This window comes from Diadema antillarum, unplaced genomic scaffold (assembly GCF_040938485.1).
Source record: "Diadema antillarum isolate AM-2024a unplaced genomic scaffold, OU_Dant_1.0 scf00000028, whole genome shotgun sequence".
NCBI lineage: Eukaryota > Metazoa > Echinodermata > Echinoidea > Diadematoida > Diadematidae > Diadema > Diadema antillarum.
The window spans coordinates 4627232-4645549 of record NW_027270917.1 but is presented as its reverse complement, the minus strand read 5'-3'; the positions used below and the strand labels follow the sequence as shown (position 1 = coordinate 4645549).

Sequence of the window (18318 nt, the reverse complement as noted above, 5' to 3'; positions counted from 1 at the left end):
AAGTGAAGTTACATATACGCATAATAAATTCTGATAGCTTGAGCACGAAGAAACAAAAATCATACTCTTTGCCATATTTCGTTCTATAATATGAGAGCAAAAGAGCAGTCATGGGTGCTTCGTGTTCATGCAATATGAAATTAAACCTTCCGCTTTGTACAGGTCGTGGCATTTTCTGGTATGACGTTATAGAATCATCCAATCGGCATAAGTCAAGATATTTTGTCATCATTATTTTAAGTTTGGTGCGATATTAGCACTAGGAGTTAATATTTAACCACCTCTTCCATTCCATTCGTCCCCTCACGTACAAACGGTGGTGGTTGAGGGTGCACGTTTTAAGAGAGCTCTGTCGCAATTGAGTAAACACGCCGAACCATACTCCGAGTTGTACCGTTGATTATCGACGCCGATTTTTCCCCGACTGTTGCATAGGTGTGTTACACACTGGCAAAATCAGCATGGAATTTTGTCCCCGGAGAGACATCCTCTTTGTTTGTAGTGATTTTCATTATAATTTCAATTGAATGTAGAAAGAATGGATGATTCCCATGTCTTGGATCCACGAATTTACATATGGTGCGCATTATGCTTCTTGTGTACCTTGCCAAATACAGCGACCAATGCGGAAGGTAAGTGCATGACAGCTCACAGCAGTATATTGATATGTCTTTCACGCATTTCTCTGTGGTCGATGGCCATGAGAAATCTGTCAATTTAGGGGATGGGCAATATCCATTCAAGGCCTCCAAAGTCCAATACGCGAACACACTGTCATTCTGTCATAATAAGACACTGTAGAATATATTGCTATATGGCGTATGTAAATCAGTATTATCTGGTTGCACTAATTTTGCCCTATATTAGCTCGTATATCCTATAGGACCTGGGCCTAACTACTGCCCACGAGCAATTAGACGGAAATGTAAGTTTGATAGACTTCTTGCAGATTTTCATAATTATGCAACCATGACACTTTCAAGCAATAGCGATTAGTCTGCCTGTGAAACATGAACACGTACTGTGATACAATTGTTTATTCATACAGCTATAGGTTTCTGTGACCTGACTCGATCACGGGGTCACTAAAAAGGCCTTGTCGGCCTGCTTATTCTACATTCTAGAGCAATACCAATATCAATATGTCCAACTCCGATTATTGTCTGGAATGAGACAGACAAACCTCCAATATGTGACAAAGGATTCCATTGAGCAAAGGAAAAAAGCTTAAGGAGGATTTTCAACTCAATCATGATACAACTGTACCTAGTATACCTCAGTTGTCAGTGTTCTCAATAATAATAATTATTATGATGTTGTGTCCGACGCGCCTTTTGTGTCACAAAATGGATTATGCAAGTGGCAATGACACGGCAAAGACGAATTCGTATTTCGAGTTTTGTAGCATTCGCAGTCAATTCACTAATTTCAACGCCAAACTAATGGCCTTGAAATGGATGCATACGATCTACACGACCGCCATGTTGCTAACCGTTAATGGCTCTCCCCGCAGACATGGCGTTCCCCATGTAAAGGGATCTGTAGTTGGTCTCTTATCACTTCAGTACACATCCATTTTCAGTTATCAATTTCTTGTGAAGATAACAACTGCATGCTATGTGCGTGGATGATATTCAAATTTACATTATTATACAACCAATAACCAATTACCCAAGTTGAAGCATCCTGTACACTAAGTAGTCGTGTACATTATATCAAGCAATAGTCCTGTGATAATTATTCAAAACATGAGGCAAATCTCTCGTTTGAAGAAGCTACACCCCTGTAGACAATGCCAGTGTATATCTTGGCAATCAAGGACTTAAAAACCAAAGATATAAAAACACCTGTTTCTTGACCCTGGCCTAATCTAAGCATCAGTCACCGCGCCACGAGGGGGGGGGGGGGGGAGGGGGCTGTTTTGGTTTTGGCATGGGCTATGTAGCTCCATGGTGCGTGTGTGTGTCGACAAACTTCTATAATGCTCTCCTTTTTATTCCTGCATTTTCGTTATTTATGGGTCAAATTTTTTCGTTCGAAATTCAAAACGGATGACTATAGAACTTCTCAATAGAATATAAAATCTAAAACTTTAGAAAGAACAGAGAAAATTGAGTGCACTTTGAATGGTCTGCCACAGGCAGATATCCTTATCATGTTCTTACGTAATATGACAGTTGTTGCAGTCATTAAACCCTGGCTTGGCCTCCAGGTTTGCCACGCCTGAGTAGAAAGTTATTTTGCAATGGGCAAATACATCTACTACCACTTCTCAAACGAGGAATCGTTAGGGGGGTATAGCACCCCATCAGCTTCGTTTGGCGAAGGGGTCTCGCCTCAAACGGGGGTTTGACGGCATGCTAAATAGTTTTAAATCAGAACTTTTACATAGTAATTCACAGTTCAGACTAGTTAGCTTTCGCCCAGAACTTTCGTTTGAAAACTAAAAGTACCCATCATCATATCTCATTTTGTCAGAAATCTTGGAGTTATTGTGGATAAGCATTTATATTTTCGGTGATTTTGTTATTCCGAAAAGATTCGTTAATCCAAAAATGAAATAAGATTTGTTATTCAGAAGGTTCGTTCATCTATCTGATTTCATGTCATTCATTTCATTTCCAACCCAATGCATTGGCAAGGAGTCATTCGAATATACATAAATCCTCGAAATCAACACGAAATTGTAATGAAGGAAAATACTAAGAACTGAAATGCAATAAATATTGTGTCTTTTATGAAAAATGTAACATCTTATTGATTGGAAATGGAAGGGACTGCTGGGAAAGCAGATCTTGTAGGTTCTCCTCATAAGTAATAACAGCTAAATTCTGAATTGACGTTCTTCGGAAACAAGTCCTTATACCCAGCTGTTCGTTAATAAGAAATCAAACAGGGTTCGTTAATCCGAACATTTTAAGGGTAATTCTGAAGGTTTGGCAATCCGAAAATGAAAAGAAGGTAGGTACTGACGAACCTTCGGAATACCGACCCTTTTGTCGTTTTCAGGTTAGCTAACATTTGGAACAACGAACCTTGTTTTATTGTCAGAATAACGAATCTTTGGAATAACAAACCTTATTTCATTTTCGGATCAACAAACCTTCGGAATAACAACCTCATTTCCATAGTGTAATTATTAACGAACCTTCTAAATAACGAACTGTAACCAAATTTTTAACAGCACATTGAGAATCCATCTCTAGCTGCAGCCTGGAATGTCTGTGTAAAATTGGTAAAATGGGATAATTACTGGATATGTCGATCTCCCACTGAACGTCTCAATGTCTTCTCATCTCATCTTGATTACTGCAATTCCCTTCTCGCTGGCCTCCCTGCTTAAAATTGCACCGCAACAAAGATTGAAAAATACAGCTGGTATGCTTGTGACCCTCTTCAAAAGATTTCACATTACTCAAATTCAGTATCACCAATTGGTTTTCAAAGCAGCCAAAGGATTTATTAAAACAGGGTATCCTAAGTTAGAGTCCTGTCTCTGATCATGGTTTACTCATTGCGGTCCTCTTCACTTAGATTTAAAGAAAATGGTATTTAGACATACTCGCACAAAGTCAATTAACCTGTAAACCTGTAATAAACAAAAAGCCTGTAAACCACCAGCTACAGCGTAGGGGCTACCCAAGAAGAGATCACAAATTATCATGGTTATCATTACGATTTGATTTTTGGTTATCATCAATTGTAGTCATCTTTTGATCTGGCTTCCATTCATCTCGCTCCATTTTTTTTTTCGTTTTATCTGTAATGAAGTCTTATCCATCGGCGCAGAACTACGTTCTCTCTTCCGCGGAATGTCTGCTTGTCATTGTTCCACTTGATATTCATTCAGGCTTTGTGCGTTTGAGTGGCAGCCTCAATCCCTTTGAAGGCCGCGTCGAGGTGCGCATGCCTGCGTCTTCATGGGACTGGGGTACGGTGTGCGATGACTACTGGGGCCTCGAAGAGGCCCGCGTGGTCTGCAGAGAGCTGGGCTACGTAGATGCGGACCTGGCTCTAGTGGCAGCCGCCTTTGGTCCCGGTGAAACCACTACACCCATCGCGTTGGACAATGTCCAGTGCAATGGAGACGAAGAGAGTCTGTATGACTGCAACAGCTATAATGCACACAACTGTGGACATGACGAAGATGCTTCAGTTATCTGTACAACTAAAGGTAATAATGATACACACTTATGAACGCCCATGCCAAAGCAGGTGTACATTAACGTATGGATTTGCAATAAAATTCTGTAGTTGGTCAACAACACATTTCCAAGAATGTTAACGGGCTGTAGCTGGAGACAACGCACAGGGAAAAAAGTTTGAAACCTTAGGATTCGTTTCTACGTTGATTATTTCTGTCATGAATATAGCTCAAATTATCAGTTGCAGCCTATAAATGAGAAAAAATAAGGTCTTCTTTATCCAAAGTGGCCTCTTTATTGTTGTCACAGTTCTACCAGAGAGCCCTGCCATGATTATTATTTTTACCCTAGCGTTGCCAGGTACCCATTTATACACCTGGGTCGAGTACTCGGAACACTGTGGGTAAAAACATCTTGAAAAACATCTTTTCCAAGGACGTAAGCACTTGGCGGGGATCGAACTCGTGTCCTCCGTTTGGGAGTCGGGAGTCTTATCCACAAACCATAATCATGCATTTTGTACGATGTCATGACAGGTTCTCTGCGGATATCTGGAGATTCTTACGAAGGACGGCTTGAGATTCGCGGAGACGGCGGACTCTGGGGAGACGTGTGCGTAGACGGCTGGACCAATAACACGGCACACGTTGCCTGCAAGCAGCTTGGTTATGCAGGGTACCAAACATGGTGGACCGCGAATGGGACTGGAAACTCTTCTCTCCTTACCGTTGCCGACTGTGTTGGTAGTGAAACGCGGTTGGAAGATTGTCCGAGCTCGAAGTGGGAAGATAACACTTATTTTTGTTCTCAAAACCAGCTGGCCATGCTGCGCTGTGATCCAAAAGGTACATTAGAAACAGATTCTTGTTATACTATAGGTCTTTCTATCTTCAGTATGGCATTGTTCACTCACTTCCTATAGCGGGATGTCTGCAAACTGGTTAACTCTTGATTGAGAAAAGTAAACATTTGAAGCTGTATATTGCATTCGACATTAATACCATAATCTGTGATAACCATGATATATAATATATCATAAGCATAATATGGACTTGGGCACTCGCGCGCGCGTTCATACACCATCCATGACCTATAATGGCTGCGACTTACTTCTTGTCCACTCGGATGTTGTTAGGAAACGTTATAGATTGGCCTACGTAAAAATGGGCAGGTTAGATTTCCCGACACGTACCGTTTTCCTTCATTGTCTCTTTACATACCTTTCGTTTGCCGCTGTAGTGACACGACTGGTCGATGGCAATAAACCCCACGAAGGGCGTGTGGAGGTGTTTTATGGTGGCACTTGGGGCACGGTCTGCGACGACTGCTGGGACATCACTGACGCCGGGGTAGTCTGCCGTGAGCTCGGCTTCACGTATGGCGCCAAGGACTCGCTGGGAAACGCGAGGTTTGGAAGTGCAACCGGCGCCATTCTTCTGGACGACGTCCGGTGCTCGGGAAATGAGGCCAGCATTATGCATTGTCCTAACGCAGGTTTTGCCAACGACAACTGTGGTCATAGGGAAGACGCCGGGGTCGTGTGTTGGAGTGAGTGCATGTAGTTCTACTTTGACCTTGATGACAACATTATCATTTTACATATAGTTTTCGTAGTTATTTTCATGTATAGGACCTATGATATAGGATCGTTATACATTTGATCCTGTGTAGGCCTATTTACGATTTTTTTACAAAATTAAATCATGCTGTAGTGTCTTCTTATAGACGTTAAACTCATAATCCTCGTGGAGTTTGCATAGACTGCACTACATTTTTTTTCCAATCAGAAGAGTGTCTCTTAACTGAAATAAAGTGGGTTCCTGTATGGCAATACTAATGAAATGTTATATGCATAATCGTCATAAAACATCTTTTCTGATATTGCTGTCTCCAGGAGATGAAGACCAGATGACATTGATAGGTGGGGATGACAGCTACAGTGGGGTGTTGAACCTCTACCAAGACGATGAGTGGTGGCTGCTGTGCACATCGGAATGGGGTGACGCAGAGGCAGCGGTAACGTGCCGCCAGCTGGGTTACTCGCAGGGATCCAGCCAACGAGCCGTTGATGTGCACAGTGTCAGTGGCCTCATGGTCACTCGCAACTACGACTGCACGGGCCAGGAGAACCTTCTCAACGAATGTTCACTTTCGCCGGACTCGACACCGTGCTCAGCGGAAAATCTCGCTCAGGTCACTTGTGCCTCACCGAAAGGTAATAATATCGCTTGAAAGTTACCATATTTCACCCATCGACGGCCTTCTGGTACAATGCTATATTCTTTTACCCTCCTCCTACACAGCCGAGACAGTTGTGAAACCACTGAGTACCGGTATCCAAAAATTGACACATCTCTCAACCTTCTTGCGGCAAGCATTTCAAAGACTCGGTTGCGTGGGGTGTTTGGCGATGTTCTTTATTCTGAAGGTTCATAAATCCGAAGATGAAAAATGATTCGTTGTTCCGAAACACAAAAATTCCCTATACCTAGAGGCTCGACAATCCGAAAAAAAAAAGAACAAAGGTTCGTTAATATGAACAATTTGTGTCATTATTCCGAAGGTTCGTTATTCGGAAGGATTGTTATTCCGAAAATGAAATATAGGTTATCATTCAGAAGGTTCGGCAATCCGAAAACGAAAGGTTCGGGTTTTTTTTTTTCCCGAAGGTTCGTTAATCCGAAATGTAATCTTTCAACTTCAATATTCAACTTTCGGAATTACGAACCTTCGGAATTACGAACCTTTGGAATAACGAACCTTGGAAATAACGAACATAAACCGGGTATCACGGGTGGCCCGATCAATTCGCTGCCCATCGGGGTACATTTTGAAATCTGTCACAATTATGTATGCCGCCAATATGTGCGTCGAAGCGTACGGTTATCGGTAACCGCCGACATCAATCCAGATTCTTCGGCTCTGTGTGTACTTTCACAAGTATCATTGACAATTTTGCTATGCACAATTCGGTACAGGGATTATCGAATATATCCGAGCCGGATTACACCGCTTCATGGTATCCCCACGCTACCGCAGTCTTTAAAGGGCTCACACCTGTAAATATAATGGAATATCCCTGACCGCATCACAAAATCGTATCAAATATGCTAAAATAAATGAAGAAAAAAAAATGATTAAAAATCAGAAATGCAGTTTGGCAAAAAAAAAAAACTGAATAGCTGCAGATAATGAGTATGAATTCTTCTACAAACTGTATTTTGGTTGGAAGATGAAAGCTTTTCTCATGGAATTTGAACGGACTATATTTGATTGGGTGCGTGTACAAAAAATGTGATTTTTTTAGTAAAAAGAACTCGTAAAAAGAACTCGTAATCTAGCTTTGCGAACCCGTGGACAGAAATTGAGCTGAAGAACCCCCTTGGAAATTTGATGGATGAAAGGGTATATCTCATTTTTTCAGGTTAGTGAAGATGAAACACTTCACTTCTCCCAGCTATTTTACAGAATTTTTTGGAATGTTGAATTTTAACACACGTCTCTATGGAGAAATATTTACCCGTGTGAGCCCCAAAGATCTCCACAGTCCGCCATGATTTCTCAATAATTCCTCAGAGTATGCTAAATTGCCGCGGGACATCGGTTGAGTAATTTATAGCAATCTCTCAGTGGTCTCTCTTAGGGAAGAGGAGGTTCAAGGAATGCTCAGCAATAATGGACACTCTAATATTATCATTTCGTGATCTCAGCAATCTGCCAACAAATGCAGCATTTTAGGTGAATTTTCTGCCCCAATATTTGAGATATCAGAGAGAGGAAGAGACATGCAGAGCCCCGAAAATCGAACAGTCAACAATATAGAGCAACCACTGACGGACTGTTCAACATCTGCTGAGAAATCATTGAGAGAGCGAAATTACTAATAAGAAATCGCTGAGAATTTTTAGACCATTCCGTCAGTCCTGGGCAATTGGTTCTCAGTGATCGCCAAAGCATTTTTTCCCTCTATAGTAGTGTGTGTTTCTCACAGAGACAACTTCATGGGGTCTTTGAGACTGCTTGCCAAAACGGTCGCTCAATGATTGCCCAAAACGGTCTCCATGCCGTCGAAAGGCACTCGTGTAGCACTGTATTAGCTCAGATCAGAACGATGTTGGTTGCGATGCGTCACTGTGTTGTATTCTATTCCTCAACAAAACCTTTAAAGACCTAATAAAATGCTTGCAAAATATTTTAATTTGCAAAGGAAATGTAAAATATATGTCATGATTATTAATGTAAATATGTTGTCAGTGTCGTTCCGGTTTTTATCGCTTCTAGAAACTCCCCCAAATATCACATTTTTGGAGGACCCCGTTGCAGCTTTTGCGAAAAAGATAGTCACGTGACCAACACCCCTGAACCGATTGATGACGTATATAAGCACGGAGTTGTGCGGTGGTTGTGCTCAGTTAGCAGACGCCGCTCAGCACAAGCACTCAGATTACTAGCTTGGTACACGCGCGTACACGATAGCTAGCCCGGCCGCGGCCCGGGCCCCGCGGGATGTGCGCTCCCGGTCGACCCACTGACTGTCGACATGTACGCATTACCATGTACATTATCACTAAGTTAGCTTGCACAGATACCTGGTACCTCGAGCATAATGTCTTCCCCTATATGGGTAAACTTCGACATTGATGATGATGATGAAGACTGCAGCTCTGACGATAGCGGAGAAGAAGAGGAGGCACATGAAGTTGAAGGGGAAGATGGGGAGGGAGAGGCAGCCGATGAACCAGAACGTTATCTTGGGGCTGCACCTTACCGATATGAACCAGCTGCATGTCCCCCGCTGCCACTGCAAGAGCGTATAAAGAACATGGCACCAAGCCCGAGAATAGACCTCACGGAAACGATCGCCTGGGAAATACAGAGTGGTATGTCTGGTATGCCCCCATATAGTTTAACGTTAGAAAGGATATACGTGTACTGTATTCTACATGATTGACATTGTAAGTTGTAACTGTTTGTCTAGTAAGTAGATTAGAAGAACAGACCCAGCTCGCTCACAAAGTGAGCGGCTACTCCGGCCGCAGCAAGAAAGCGGGAGCGTCGCCGCGTCCCGGCCGTGGCCTGGCCCGTCGGCCGGCGCTTACAAGTTAAACTACTAACGTTAGTACATGTAGTAGTCTATTACAATGTAGTAGATCTAGTAGCAGTCTACTAGTAGTTATAGTAGTCTACTAGTAGTAGTAGTCTACTAGTACTACTACTAGTAGTAGTACTATTACCACTACGGCACTAGGCCTAACGCTAGTAGACTAGTAAGTAGTAATAGCGGAATCTTTGGTAGTAGTGCAGAGGCTACACTCTAAATGCCTAACGGTTAGGGGGATATGTTGTTACAGGGTGGGTCGTGGCTAAGAAAAAAAAAAAAAAAAAAAAAAAGGCCTAACCAGTTTCCCATAGTCAGTTTCTGCAATATTTGTTATCATCAGTAATTTAGATGCGCCATTTTCTAAGAAAAACGATACCAAGAATGATCGTCAATTTTGGTCGAGTAGTTTTTGTTTTATGCTAAAAATCATACTGTGGAAGGAAGCCCAAACGCCGTGCTTGGTCTACCGATGAATGCCACGGTGGGGCTGGATTCACGAGTAGGTCTAGGGTACGTAGGCCTAACGTTAGAAAGCAGGCGAGTCGCCGTAGTATTAGTACAGACACACAGTGGTGGTGGGGCTATCGGGAAATAGGCCCCACCGCAGTGCGCGTGCACCGTACCCGTGCGTTTATAGCAAGCAAGGGTAGGTCCTAGGGTTTAGGGTTAGGTAGGGTTGTATTTATGGTTAAATTGGCCGTTAAATTAGTCGAGGGCCACATTATGAAGTCATTTTCGCCGCATTCACGAGTATTGACTATGGAAGGCAGCCCCACCGCCGTGCTTACCTACCGAGATGAACGCCACACGGTGGGGCTGAATTCATGAGTATTTAAACAGGCGAGTCGCCGTAGTATTTAGTACAGACACGCAGTGGTGGGGCCTATTTCACGAGTTTGCCGAAAATAATGGATATCCAAGCGTACCACAGTTGTAATCTGTATTATTGGCAGTATTAAATCCGATACAGTTCATTAAATATTCTTTTGTCTAAAGGCTTAGCCAATGACAATCGTGCAGCGCAGCACCTGCTATGCGCTCGCTAGCTCGCTCCCCCGCCAGCGCAAGCCAGTGCAGCCGCCGGCCGGCTGTCGCTGCGCTGCGCTAGCATAGCCTTGCCAGCTCGCTGGCTACGGCTAGACTACTGGTCGTGAACGACTCCGTTCTTAACCATCATATACTAGTACATCATCACAAGTTAGAAGTGATAGTGCGCCGCATGCGGCGAAAGTATTGAAAGTTTTCCAAAACCGAGGAAATTGCATCCATTATGTTAACAAATATAGAACAAAATTCAGAACAGTAAAAAACCCCGCACAACCATAGAATTACTTAGAATTTAACATTTAATATTATCACATCATTGAGAAAAAAATGCCTAAACCATTTTATTAGGTCTTTAAAAGAAACAGATATCAAAACAAACACTTTCTTCAGAATCCTAGAACTTTCAATGTCTGCCAACACTCATGTAAAAAACAGTGGTCCTAAACTGCAATGGCATATACCCACATCAGTCATCAGAGAATAAAAAAACGCAAAACGATCGTGATTCTAGTGGCGTACAAACAATAAAAGATGGTTTATTGTGTGACGTCATATGCCATGAATTGTGTGACGACATTATTTATTAGAGTGTCCATTAGAACAAGGGACACATAGCTCTCAGTTAGGCACTTATACACTCCATTGGAATGATCTTTGTCCCTCGAGTCATTATTTTTCGCCAATCCCTGCTCGAGAACGTTGGTGAAGAATGTAACTGTTATGACAGATTTTTTTTTTTTTAATCTAATCAATTGTCATCTTCTGTACAAATGTGTTTTATGATCGCAACCGCTGATCTATGTTTAACAAACAAGTCAGAAAAAGAACCAGTAGGATTCGACATTAATTGAGATCTTACGAGTATATTTGTACAGAGAGTGACAATATATATAGATGAAAACAGAAATCTGTCATACAGCTGTATACTGGTACATGTACAGGTCTGTACCACATATTCACCATTGTGAATAATAATCTCTATCTTTCAATGTAACTGCTGTAGAAGTAATTCGTCTTTCCCAAACGGTTAGACGCCTACTATCTGATACACGTTTGAATAATAATATATTTATTTGGGTTTTTTTTATTGTTCCATATTCCACATTTCAACAAATAAATAAACCATAAACATAACAATACAAAAGCATGGATGAATTGTCAAGTACAGCATTTATGAAATATGGGAAATCTACATAGAAGCATTGCTTGTAGGGTGTAGATTCCCATATATCACGTCACATGCCGCAGGTGCAAGTTCATATTTGCATACCTTTGATAACATGAGCTTATCATCGACTTCGTGTAAATATTTATCTTTACCATCAGTTTCTTAAAGTTAATTTCCAGTATGCAGTGCGACTTGTCTACTGTCTGTTCCTAATTCCATTTGTCAGTTGCCGGAGTTTTATTGACATTTATATGGCTTGTGAATCCATCATTTTTCTAAGATGAAGATGCAATTTAAGCGCAACTTCGGCTTTAACTTTTTCTTTTTTAATGTTGAACCATTGGCACCTCGTAAACTTTTCACAGGGCAATTGTAGTCGCCTAATTTGGCCTGGAATTTTCCCACTTCTTTTTTTTCTCGAAACCACGTGTAAACATGTAACACCACGTCAAAGGGAGGGGAAGGGAGAGAGGGAGGAAGATTTGTGACATTTTATAACATATTTAACTACTATGTATCATGACGGTAACATTTTCTACCGTCATAATTCCCAATTCAGAGTCTGACTTGAGGCTTCAGGGCTCAGAGGACTACGCCCAGAGGCGGGTCGAAATCTACCTGGGCATTTTTTAATCTTACCGTTGGGCCTCGGTAATAATGATTCTCACTCTTTATCAATTTTCTTTTTCTTCGACATAATTCTCAATTCAGAGTTTGACTTGAGGCTTCAGGGCTCAGATTACTATGCCCAGAGGAGGATCGAAATCTACCTCGGCATTTTTTAATCTTGCCGTTGGGCCACGGTAACGATAATGAGTCTCTCTCTCTCTTTATTAATTCTCTTTTTCTTCGATATGATTCGCAATTCAGAGTTTGACTTGAGGTTTCAAGGCTCAGAGTGCTATGCCCAGAGGCGGGTCGAAATCTTTCTCGGCATTGTTTTGCACCCGTTGCTTCCGAGATTACTCGAATTCCCATTGCTTCAAAACAGGGAGCACCAGGTTCCCGTAGACAACGAGTTAATCTTACCGTTGGGCCTCAGTAATGATAACGATTCTCTCTATTTATTAATTCTCTTTTTCTTCGATATAATTCTCAATTCAGAGTCTGACTTAAGGTTTCAGGGCTCAGAGTACTACGCCCAGGGGCGGGTCGAAATCTTCCTCGGAGGGGAGTGGGCCCCCTTCTGTGACGTTCACCCGGAGACCGCCACCGTCATGTGCCGCCACTTGGGCTTCGAATCCGTGATCGGAGTGTACAACAACGGGTACTTCGGCTACAGCAGTCAGCTAGGGCTTTTCGGGCCAGACTTGCTCGCCTGTACGGGGGACGAGCTGCGTGTGGGCGACTGCCCTGTGGATGTCGAGGCCGGATCGTCGTGTCGTAGTAACGACAACGTGGGACTCCTCTGTAGATCATATGGTATAACACCCAATTCATCCCCTTCTTTGCGTATCATACATTATTACTGAACAGTGTTTGTGTTTATCTGTATGCATGTGCGTGTGCGTGTTAGCGCCATCCTTCCCAACAGCTTGCACAAGGAATTTTATCCTCAGTTTATTGGAAGCTTAGATGGCTTCTTTGTAGCTGTTGTTGGGTTTTTTTTCACTTTGCGTTTTACCTATCAAACAAGCGCACCGATGCAAATACATGTACTTACAAACGCACACAAATACACGACATTGATGCCAAAATGCCTGAGTGACAGACTGTCTTCTCTGTCTCACATTTTCCAAGACAATGAGGCATACAATAATCTATGAACAGTTATACAATAATTACAATCTTACGTCTACATTATGCGTCACGCAAAATTTTTCTTTACGTAAATGTACGCCTGCTGCTGATGACAACATCATCAAAGATCGCAGCGAAATCTGCTCAAATATAGTATCTCGTGCAAAGGTTTGGGTCTTGTTGTTGCTTTTTACTTCTCAGTTTGAATATTTCACTTATGTCGCATCAAACATGCTCACCTCGTTGTCGTAGTTGTTGTTGTTTCTTTCTGCTTGACTGGTTTTGCCTTTGCGTGATGATTTTTTTCAGAGTCAATCGGCTACTTGGATGTTCGGCTTGTATCTACAGAGGGCGTCACCCCAAGCTCCCGAGGACGACTGGAGGTGTTCCATGACGAAGTGTGGGGTACCGTGTGCTCCTCCGGAGGCTGGAGCCTGGATGAGACTCGGGTACGATCTGAATGTGGATTTCCAGGTTTCCTTCTTGTAAAGACTGTCTTCAGAAACACATCACAGAACATCATATGGACTGGAAGTGGGACGCGATTGATGTATAAACTTACACATGAAATACAATAATCCTAGTGATTACTTTTTGGGTATACATTTATAATGATGATGATGATGATAATGATGACTGGAACAATAATTAACAGCGACAAAATAATGACTATGAACGTACATCTACACATGATGGGATTGTCAGATTTATATTTCATATATTCCGTATCGGAGAAGGGAATAATTATTTGTTGATGCATTTAATCTAGGCAACCAGATAAAATCATACTATACAAATACTACTAATGCAGCATCGTTATATTGAGATGTCTTCTGATACCATACGAAATTAACGTAATTTTGAATCGCGTAAATATCTTAAACTGTTAAAGGGAAAACCGTAGGGCCCATCTCTTATAATCTCCGTCTCAATGTATTATGAGTGTCTGTGGGACTTTCACGGTTTTTCCCCCGCTGCGTTGGTTCGAGTGAGCTCATCCATCTATACTGAAGCATCCTCCTCACACCATTTCGAAATTCCACAGAGGAGGCGACTCATTATGGTATAAAGTCATGTAATTGTCTCATCACAAATATGAAGATGAAAAACGTTATTGTGAATGAGTGTAAAATAAATTCTAACCACTTTATCTCTAAACCTATAATAGTAATGTCATGTCTCACTGCAGAAAGATGTGTATTGTGTTGCAGGTGGTGTGTCGACAACTGGGCTACCCGCTCAATTCATTCCGCACTCTAGAATCCTCGGAGTTCTCCAAGGGCCACGGGATTGTCTGGCTGAAGGACGTAGAATGTGAAGGCATCGAGGATTCTCTTGGTCAGTGCCGACATAGCCCCTGGGGATTGCGACTGAATTGTCCTCATCTATACGACATCGGGATCGATTGCCTCTTCCAAGAAGCAGGTGCCTATTCTACAGCAATGACACGTTGCAACGATGATGTAATGGTCAAACATACGCGAAGACTGGTAGTCGACTTCTAGCAACCAATAATTTCTAGAAACCGTTGACAACCAATCGGTGACAAAAGCCCCAAATTTTTGAGAGGCGACTGGTTGCTGACCGGGTACTGACCGGTTGCCAACCCGTTGCACACAATTTGCAAACCACATGACGACCGATTCGAGAGGGCTTTGCGAAAATTCTATGAACAACAGAAAAAAAAAATGAGTAGGCGTCTGCTCGCAGAAAGGTTTGTAAATGGTCTTCAAGTGCTCGGGAAATTGGCTGCCGATTGGTTGCTAACTTTCCATTTGGGGGTTATCAACGATTACTACATGATAAGGGCTTGGTCACATATGAGGTAAGGCATGGTCGCTGACGTCCAGCAACCAAAACTTCCTGTCGAAAATCGACTACCAATCGGCGACCAACCCCAAAAATTTTTGATCGGCCAGTGGTTGCAGACCACTTACCCAGTGGCGTATCTAGGGGGGGGGGGGGGGCAAGGGGGGCACGTGCCCCGGGCGCCACTCCTTGGGGGCGCCGAAAACGAAAAAACGAAAAAAAAAAACGAAGAAAAAGAAAGAAAGAAGAAGAAGAAGAAAAAAAAGAAAAAATAGAAGAAGAAGAAGAAGAAGAAGAAAAAAAAAAAAAAAACCTCGCCCAGACCGGGGGGGGGGGGGGAAGAAAACTAAATCAAACAAGATAAAAACAAAAAATGACAATGTTTATTGTGTTCACACAAGAATTCCGTGTTATGTAAGCTGAAATTTTGGCTCTCTCGCTGCGCTCGCTAACTGCTCGCAAAAATTTATATGTATAAAAACGAAGATAAGAACAAAACGTGATGATGACGCGGACAAAATGACAATGTATATTGTGTTCGCACATACCATCGTTAGAAGGCAGAATATTACACGGAGCAGCGGCTGCAATTTTATTTCTTTCGTTCTGAAGCGATCGCCCATTTGATCAAACGAGGGCGCCAAAGTTGTCGAACATACGGGGGGGGGGGGGGGGGGCGCAAAAAACAAAATCGAACAAGATAAGAACAAAACGTAGCTAATGATGACGCGGATATATACAAATTTCGGCTCATTCGCGCGTACTAATTTAGAGTATTTTTTTCAAGTCCTCAGTTCGTTGGTATAAATCGTTATCTATAAGGCCGTCACTATATCTGGATTAGAATTGTAAGATTTGATAAGCAAAAAATGACAAGAATTCCATGTTCTGTAAGCTGAAATACAGCAATTTTTGGCTCGCTCGATGCGCTCGCTCGCCAAAATTTATCAAAAAAAAAAAAGATAAGAACAAAGCGTGATCGATGATGGCGCTGAAATATACAAATTTCGGCTCACTCGTGCGTACTAATTTAAAGTAATTTTTCAAGTCCTCAGTTTGTTGGTATAAATCGTTATCTATAAGGTCGTCACTATATCTTGATTAGAATTGTAAGATTTAATCGGCAAAAAATGACAAGAATTCCATGTTTTGTAAGCTGAAATACAAAAATTTTCGGCTCGCTCGCCAAAATTTATCAACATGCTCGCCTCAGTTTGTTGGTATAAATCGTTATCTATAAGGCCGTCATTATATCTTGATTAGAACTGTAAGATTTAATAGGCAAAAAATGACAAGAATTCCATGTTTTGTAAGCTGAAATACACAAATTTTCGGCTCGCTCGCTGCGCTCGCTCTCGCCAAAATTTATCAACATGCTCGCCTCAGTTTGTTGGTATAAATCGTTATCTATAAGGCCGTCACTATATCTTGATTAGAACTGTAAGATTTAATAGGCAAAAAGTTACAAGAATTCCATGTTTTGTAAGCTGAAATACAAAAATTTTCGGCTCTCTCGCTGCGCTCGCTCGCCAAAATTTATCCAAAAAAAAGAAGAAGAAGATAAGAACAAAACGTGATGATGACGCGGAAATATACAAAAATTTTCGGCTCGCTCACTGCGCTCGCTCGTCAAAATTTATCAAAATTTATTACATTTAAATCACCCTCAAAAGACCCCTTTTAAGTGCTTGAAAAAGCATATCATGTGGACTTTTTTTAAAGTCCCTACCAGAATGGGGTTGGGGTTGAACACTTTTTCAGAAATTAGGGGCGCAATTTTCGCACTTGCCCCGGGCGCCGTTTTCCCTAGATACGCCACTGCACTTACCGACAGGTTGTCGGCTGTTTGCAAAATGACGACAGTATGACGAACTTCTTGCAAACGTTTTGCCAGCAACAAAAGCAAAAAATGAATGATGATTGCTCATAGAAGTGTTGGCGAATGATTTGCAACTGGTCGGCGACAGGTTATACTGACCATTATAGATTCGTTAGTTACTGATGCTCGTTTAGAACCCAGCAATAATTTTAAGATTGCTCTCTTTTTCGTAAGTCTCATGGGCACAATATTGCTTGGTCATGTGAATGAGGCTGCCGCCACTGCCATTCAGCTGTGATCTTCCCGTCCCTTACCTTTGCCTTTACCAAGGAGCTTCAAACACAGCTCCTTACCTTTACTCTTCGCTGACACTCCCTTACTTATGTCTTTAGTATTGGAAAGATTGCCTTGTGTGGCCAGGAAACGGTGCATAAATGAATGTCAGTGGCGGATCTAGAGGGGGCGCACCGGGCGCGTGCCCCTCTTTATATTATTTGTTAAAAAAAAAAAAAATGAGATGAAACTCGGAAGTGGCACCAAAAATATTGTTTGCCCCCCCCCCCTTTACGGAATTCCTGGATCCGCCCTGAATGTGGACTAGCTGCATCAAACCACGAAGTTACACCAAGGTCTATAACCAAACAGTCTCAGTACGTGATACATGAACTTGGCACGTGGACACAGACAATATACAAAACATTTTCAATTGTAATCATAATAATCTTATCGGCGACCACTTGGTCAACAAATAGTTACCGAGCGAAAATTTTCGTGCAAAAGGTCAGAAATCACTGAATACCAGTCCTTTTTTAAAGAGGTTGGAGTCCAGTCGGTGACCCGTTGCCAAACTTTTCGCTATCAACAAATAAAAAATAAATGATGATAAAGGTCTATAAATCAACCCAAGTCAACAAGTATCTACATTTTCATAAACCCTTTAAATGGAACAATCAAGAACGAAATTCGTGTGTCAGGTACACTTACCTGCGTTTAAGTAATTTACAGTTTCGTTGCGTTTTAAGGGAATATTGTGTATTAATTACGTTAATTACGATAATTACAGTGTTCATTCACTGTTCCTAGTATATCAATGCATACATAGTTTAGATGGATATTTGTGTGTGTGTGTGTGTCCTTCTTTCTCTGAATGTGTTTATCTTCGTACACAGATCCGAACACGCCCTCTACGATCCCCGGCTGGGAAATCGCTCTGATTACTCTGACAGCAATTATAGCTCTCACCGTAATGATGCTCCTTGCTCTCTACCAAAACATACGCAAGAAGCAACGTCTTCAGTTACAAAGGGAGGGGGACTACGGCGGCGACACCGTGGTATCGTATCGTTCCAACACGGAGACGGTAGATAACCCCGCCTTCGACTCACCCCCACCGGAGTACACTCCAGCCACGCCCCCGCCAACCGAGGCCCCGCCCTCCTACGAGTCGGTTTTGAAGCCAGCTGATCATGATGACAAAGTGGACACGTGA

The 18318-nt window shown here is 42.1% G+C and overlaps 1 protein-coding gene across 1 annotated transcript; it reads left to right on the top strand.

The window, feature by feature from the left end:
• The first annotated feature begins 371 nt into the window (after positions 1–371).
• Positions 372–18318, top strand: LOC139735979 (scavenger receptor cysteine-rich domain superfamily protein-like). The gene is made up of 9 exons (XM_071646737.1): positions 372–632; positions 3851–4174; positions 4682–4990; positions 5385–5693; positions 6040–6360; positions 12566–12883; positions 13511–13650; positions 14413–14626; positions 17999–18318. The coding sequence occupies exons 1-9, from the start codon at positions 539–541 to the stop codon at positions 18316–18318; spliced, it is 2349 nt and encodes a 782-aa protein (XP_071502838.1). The 5' UTR covers positions 372–538.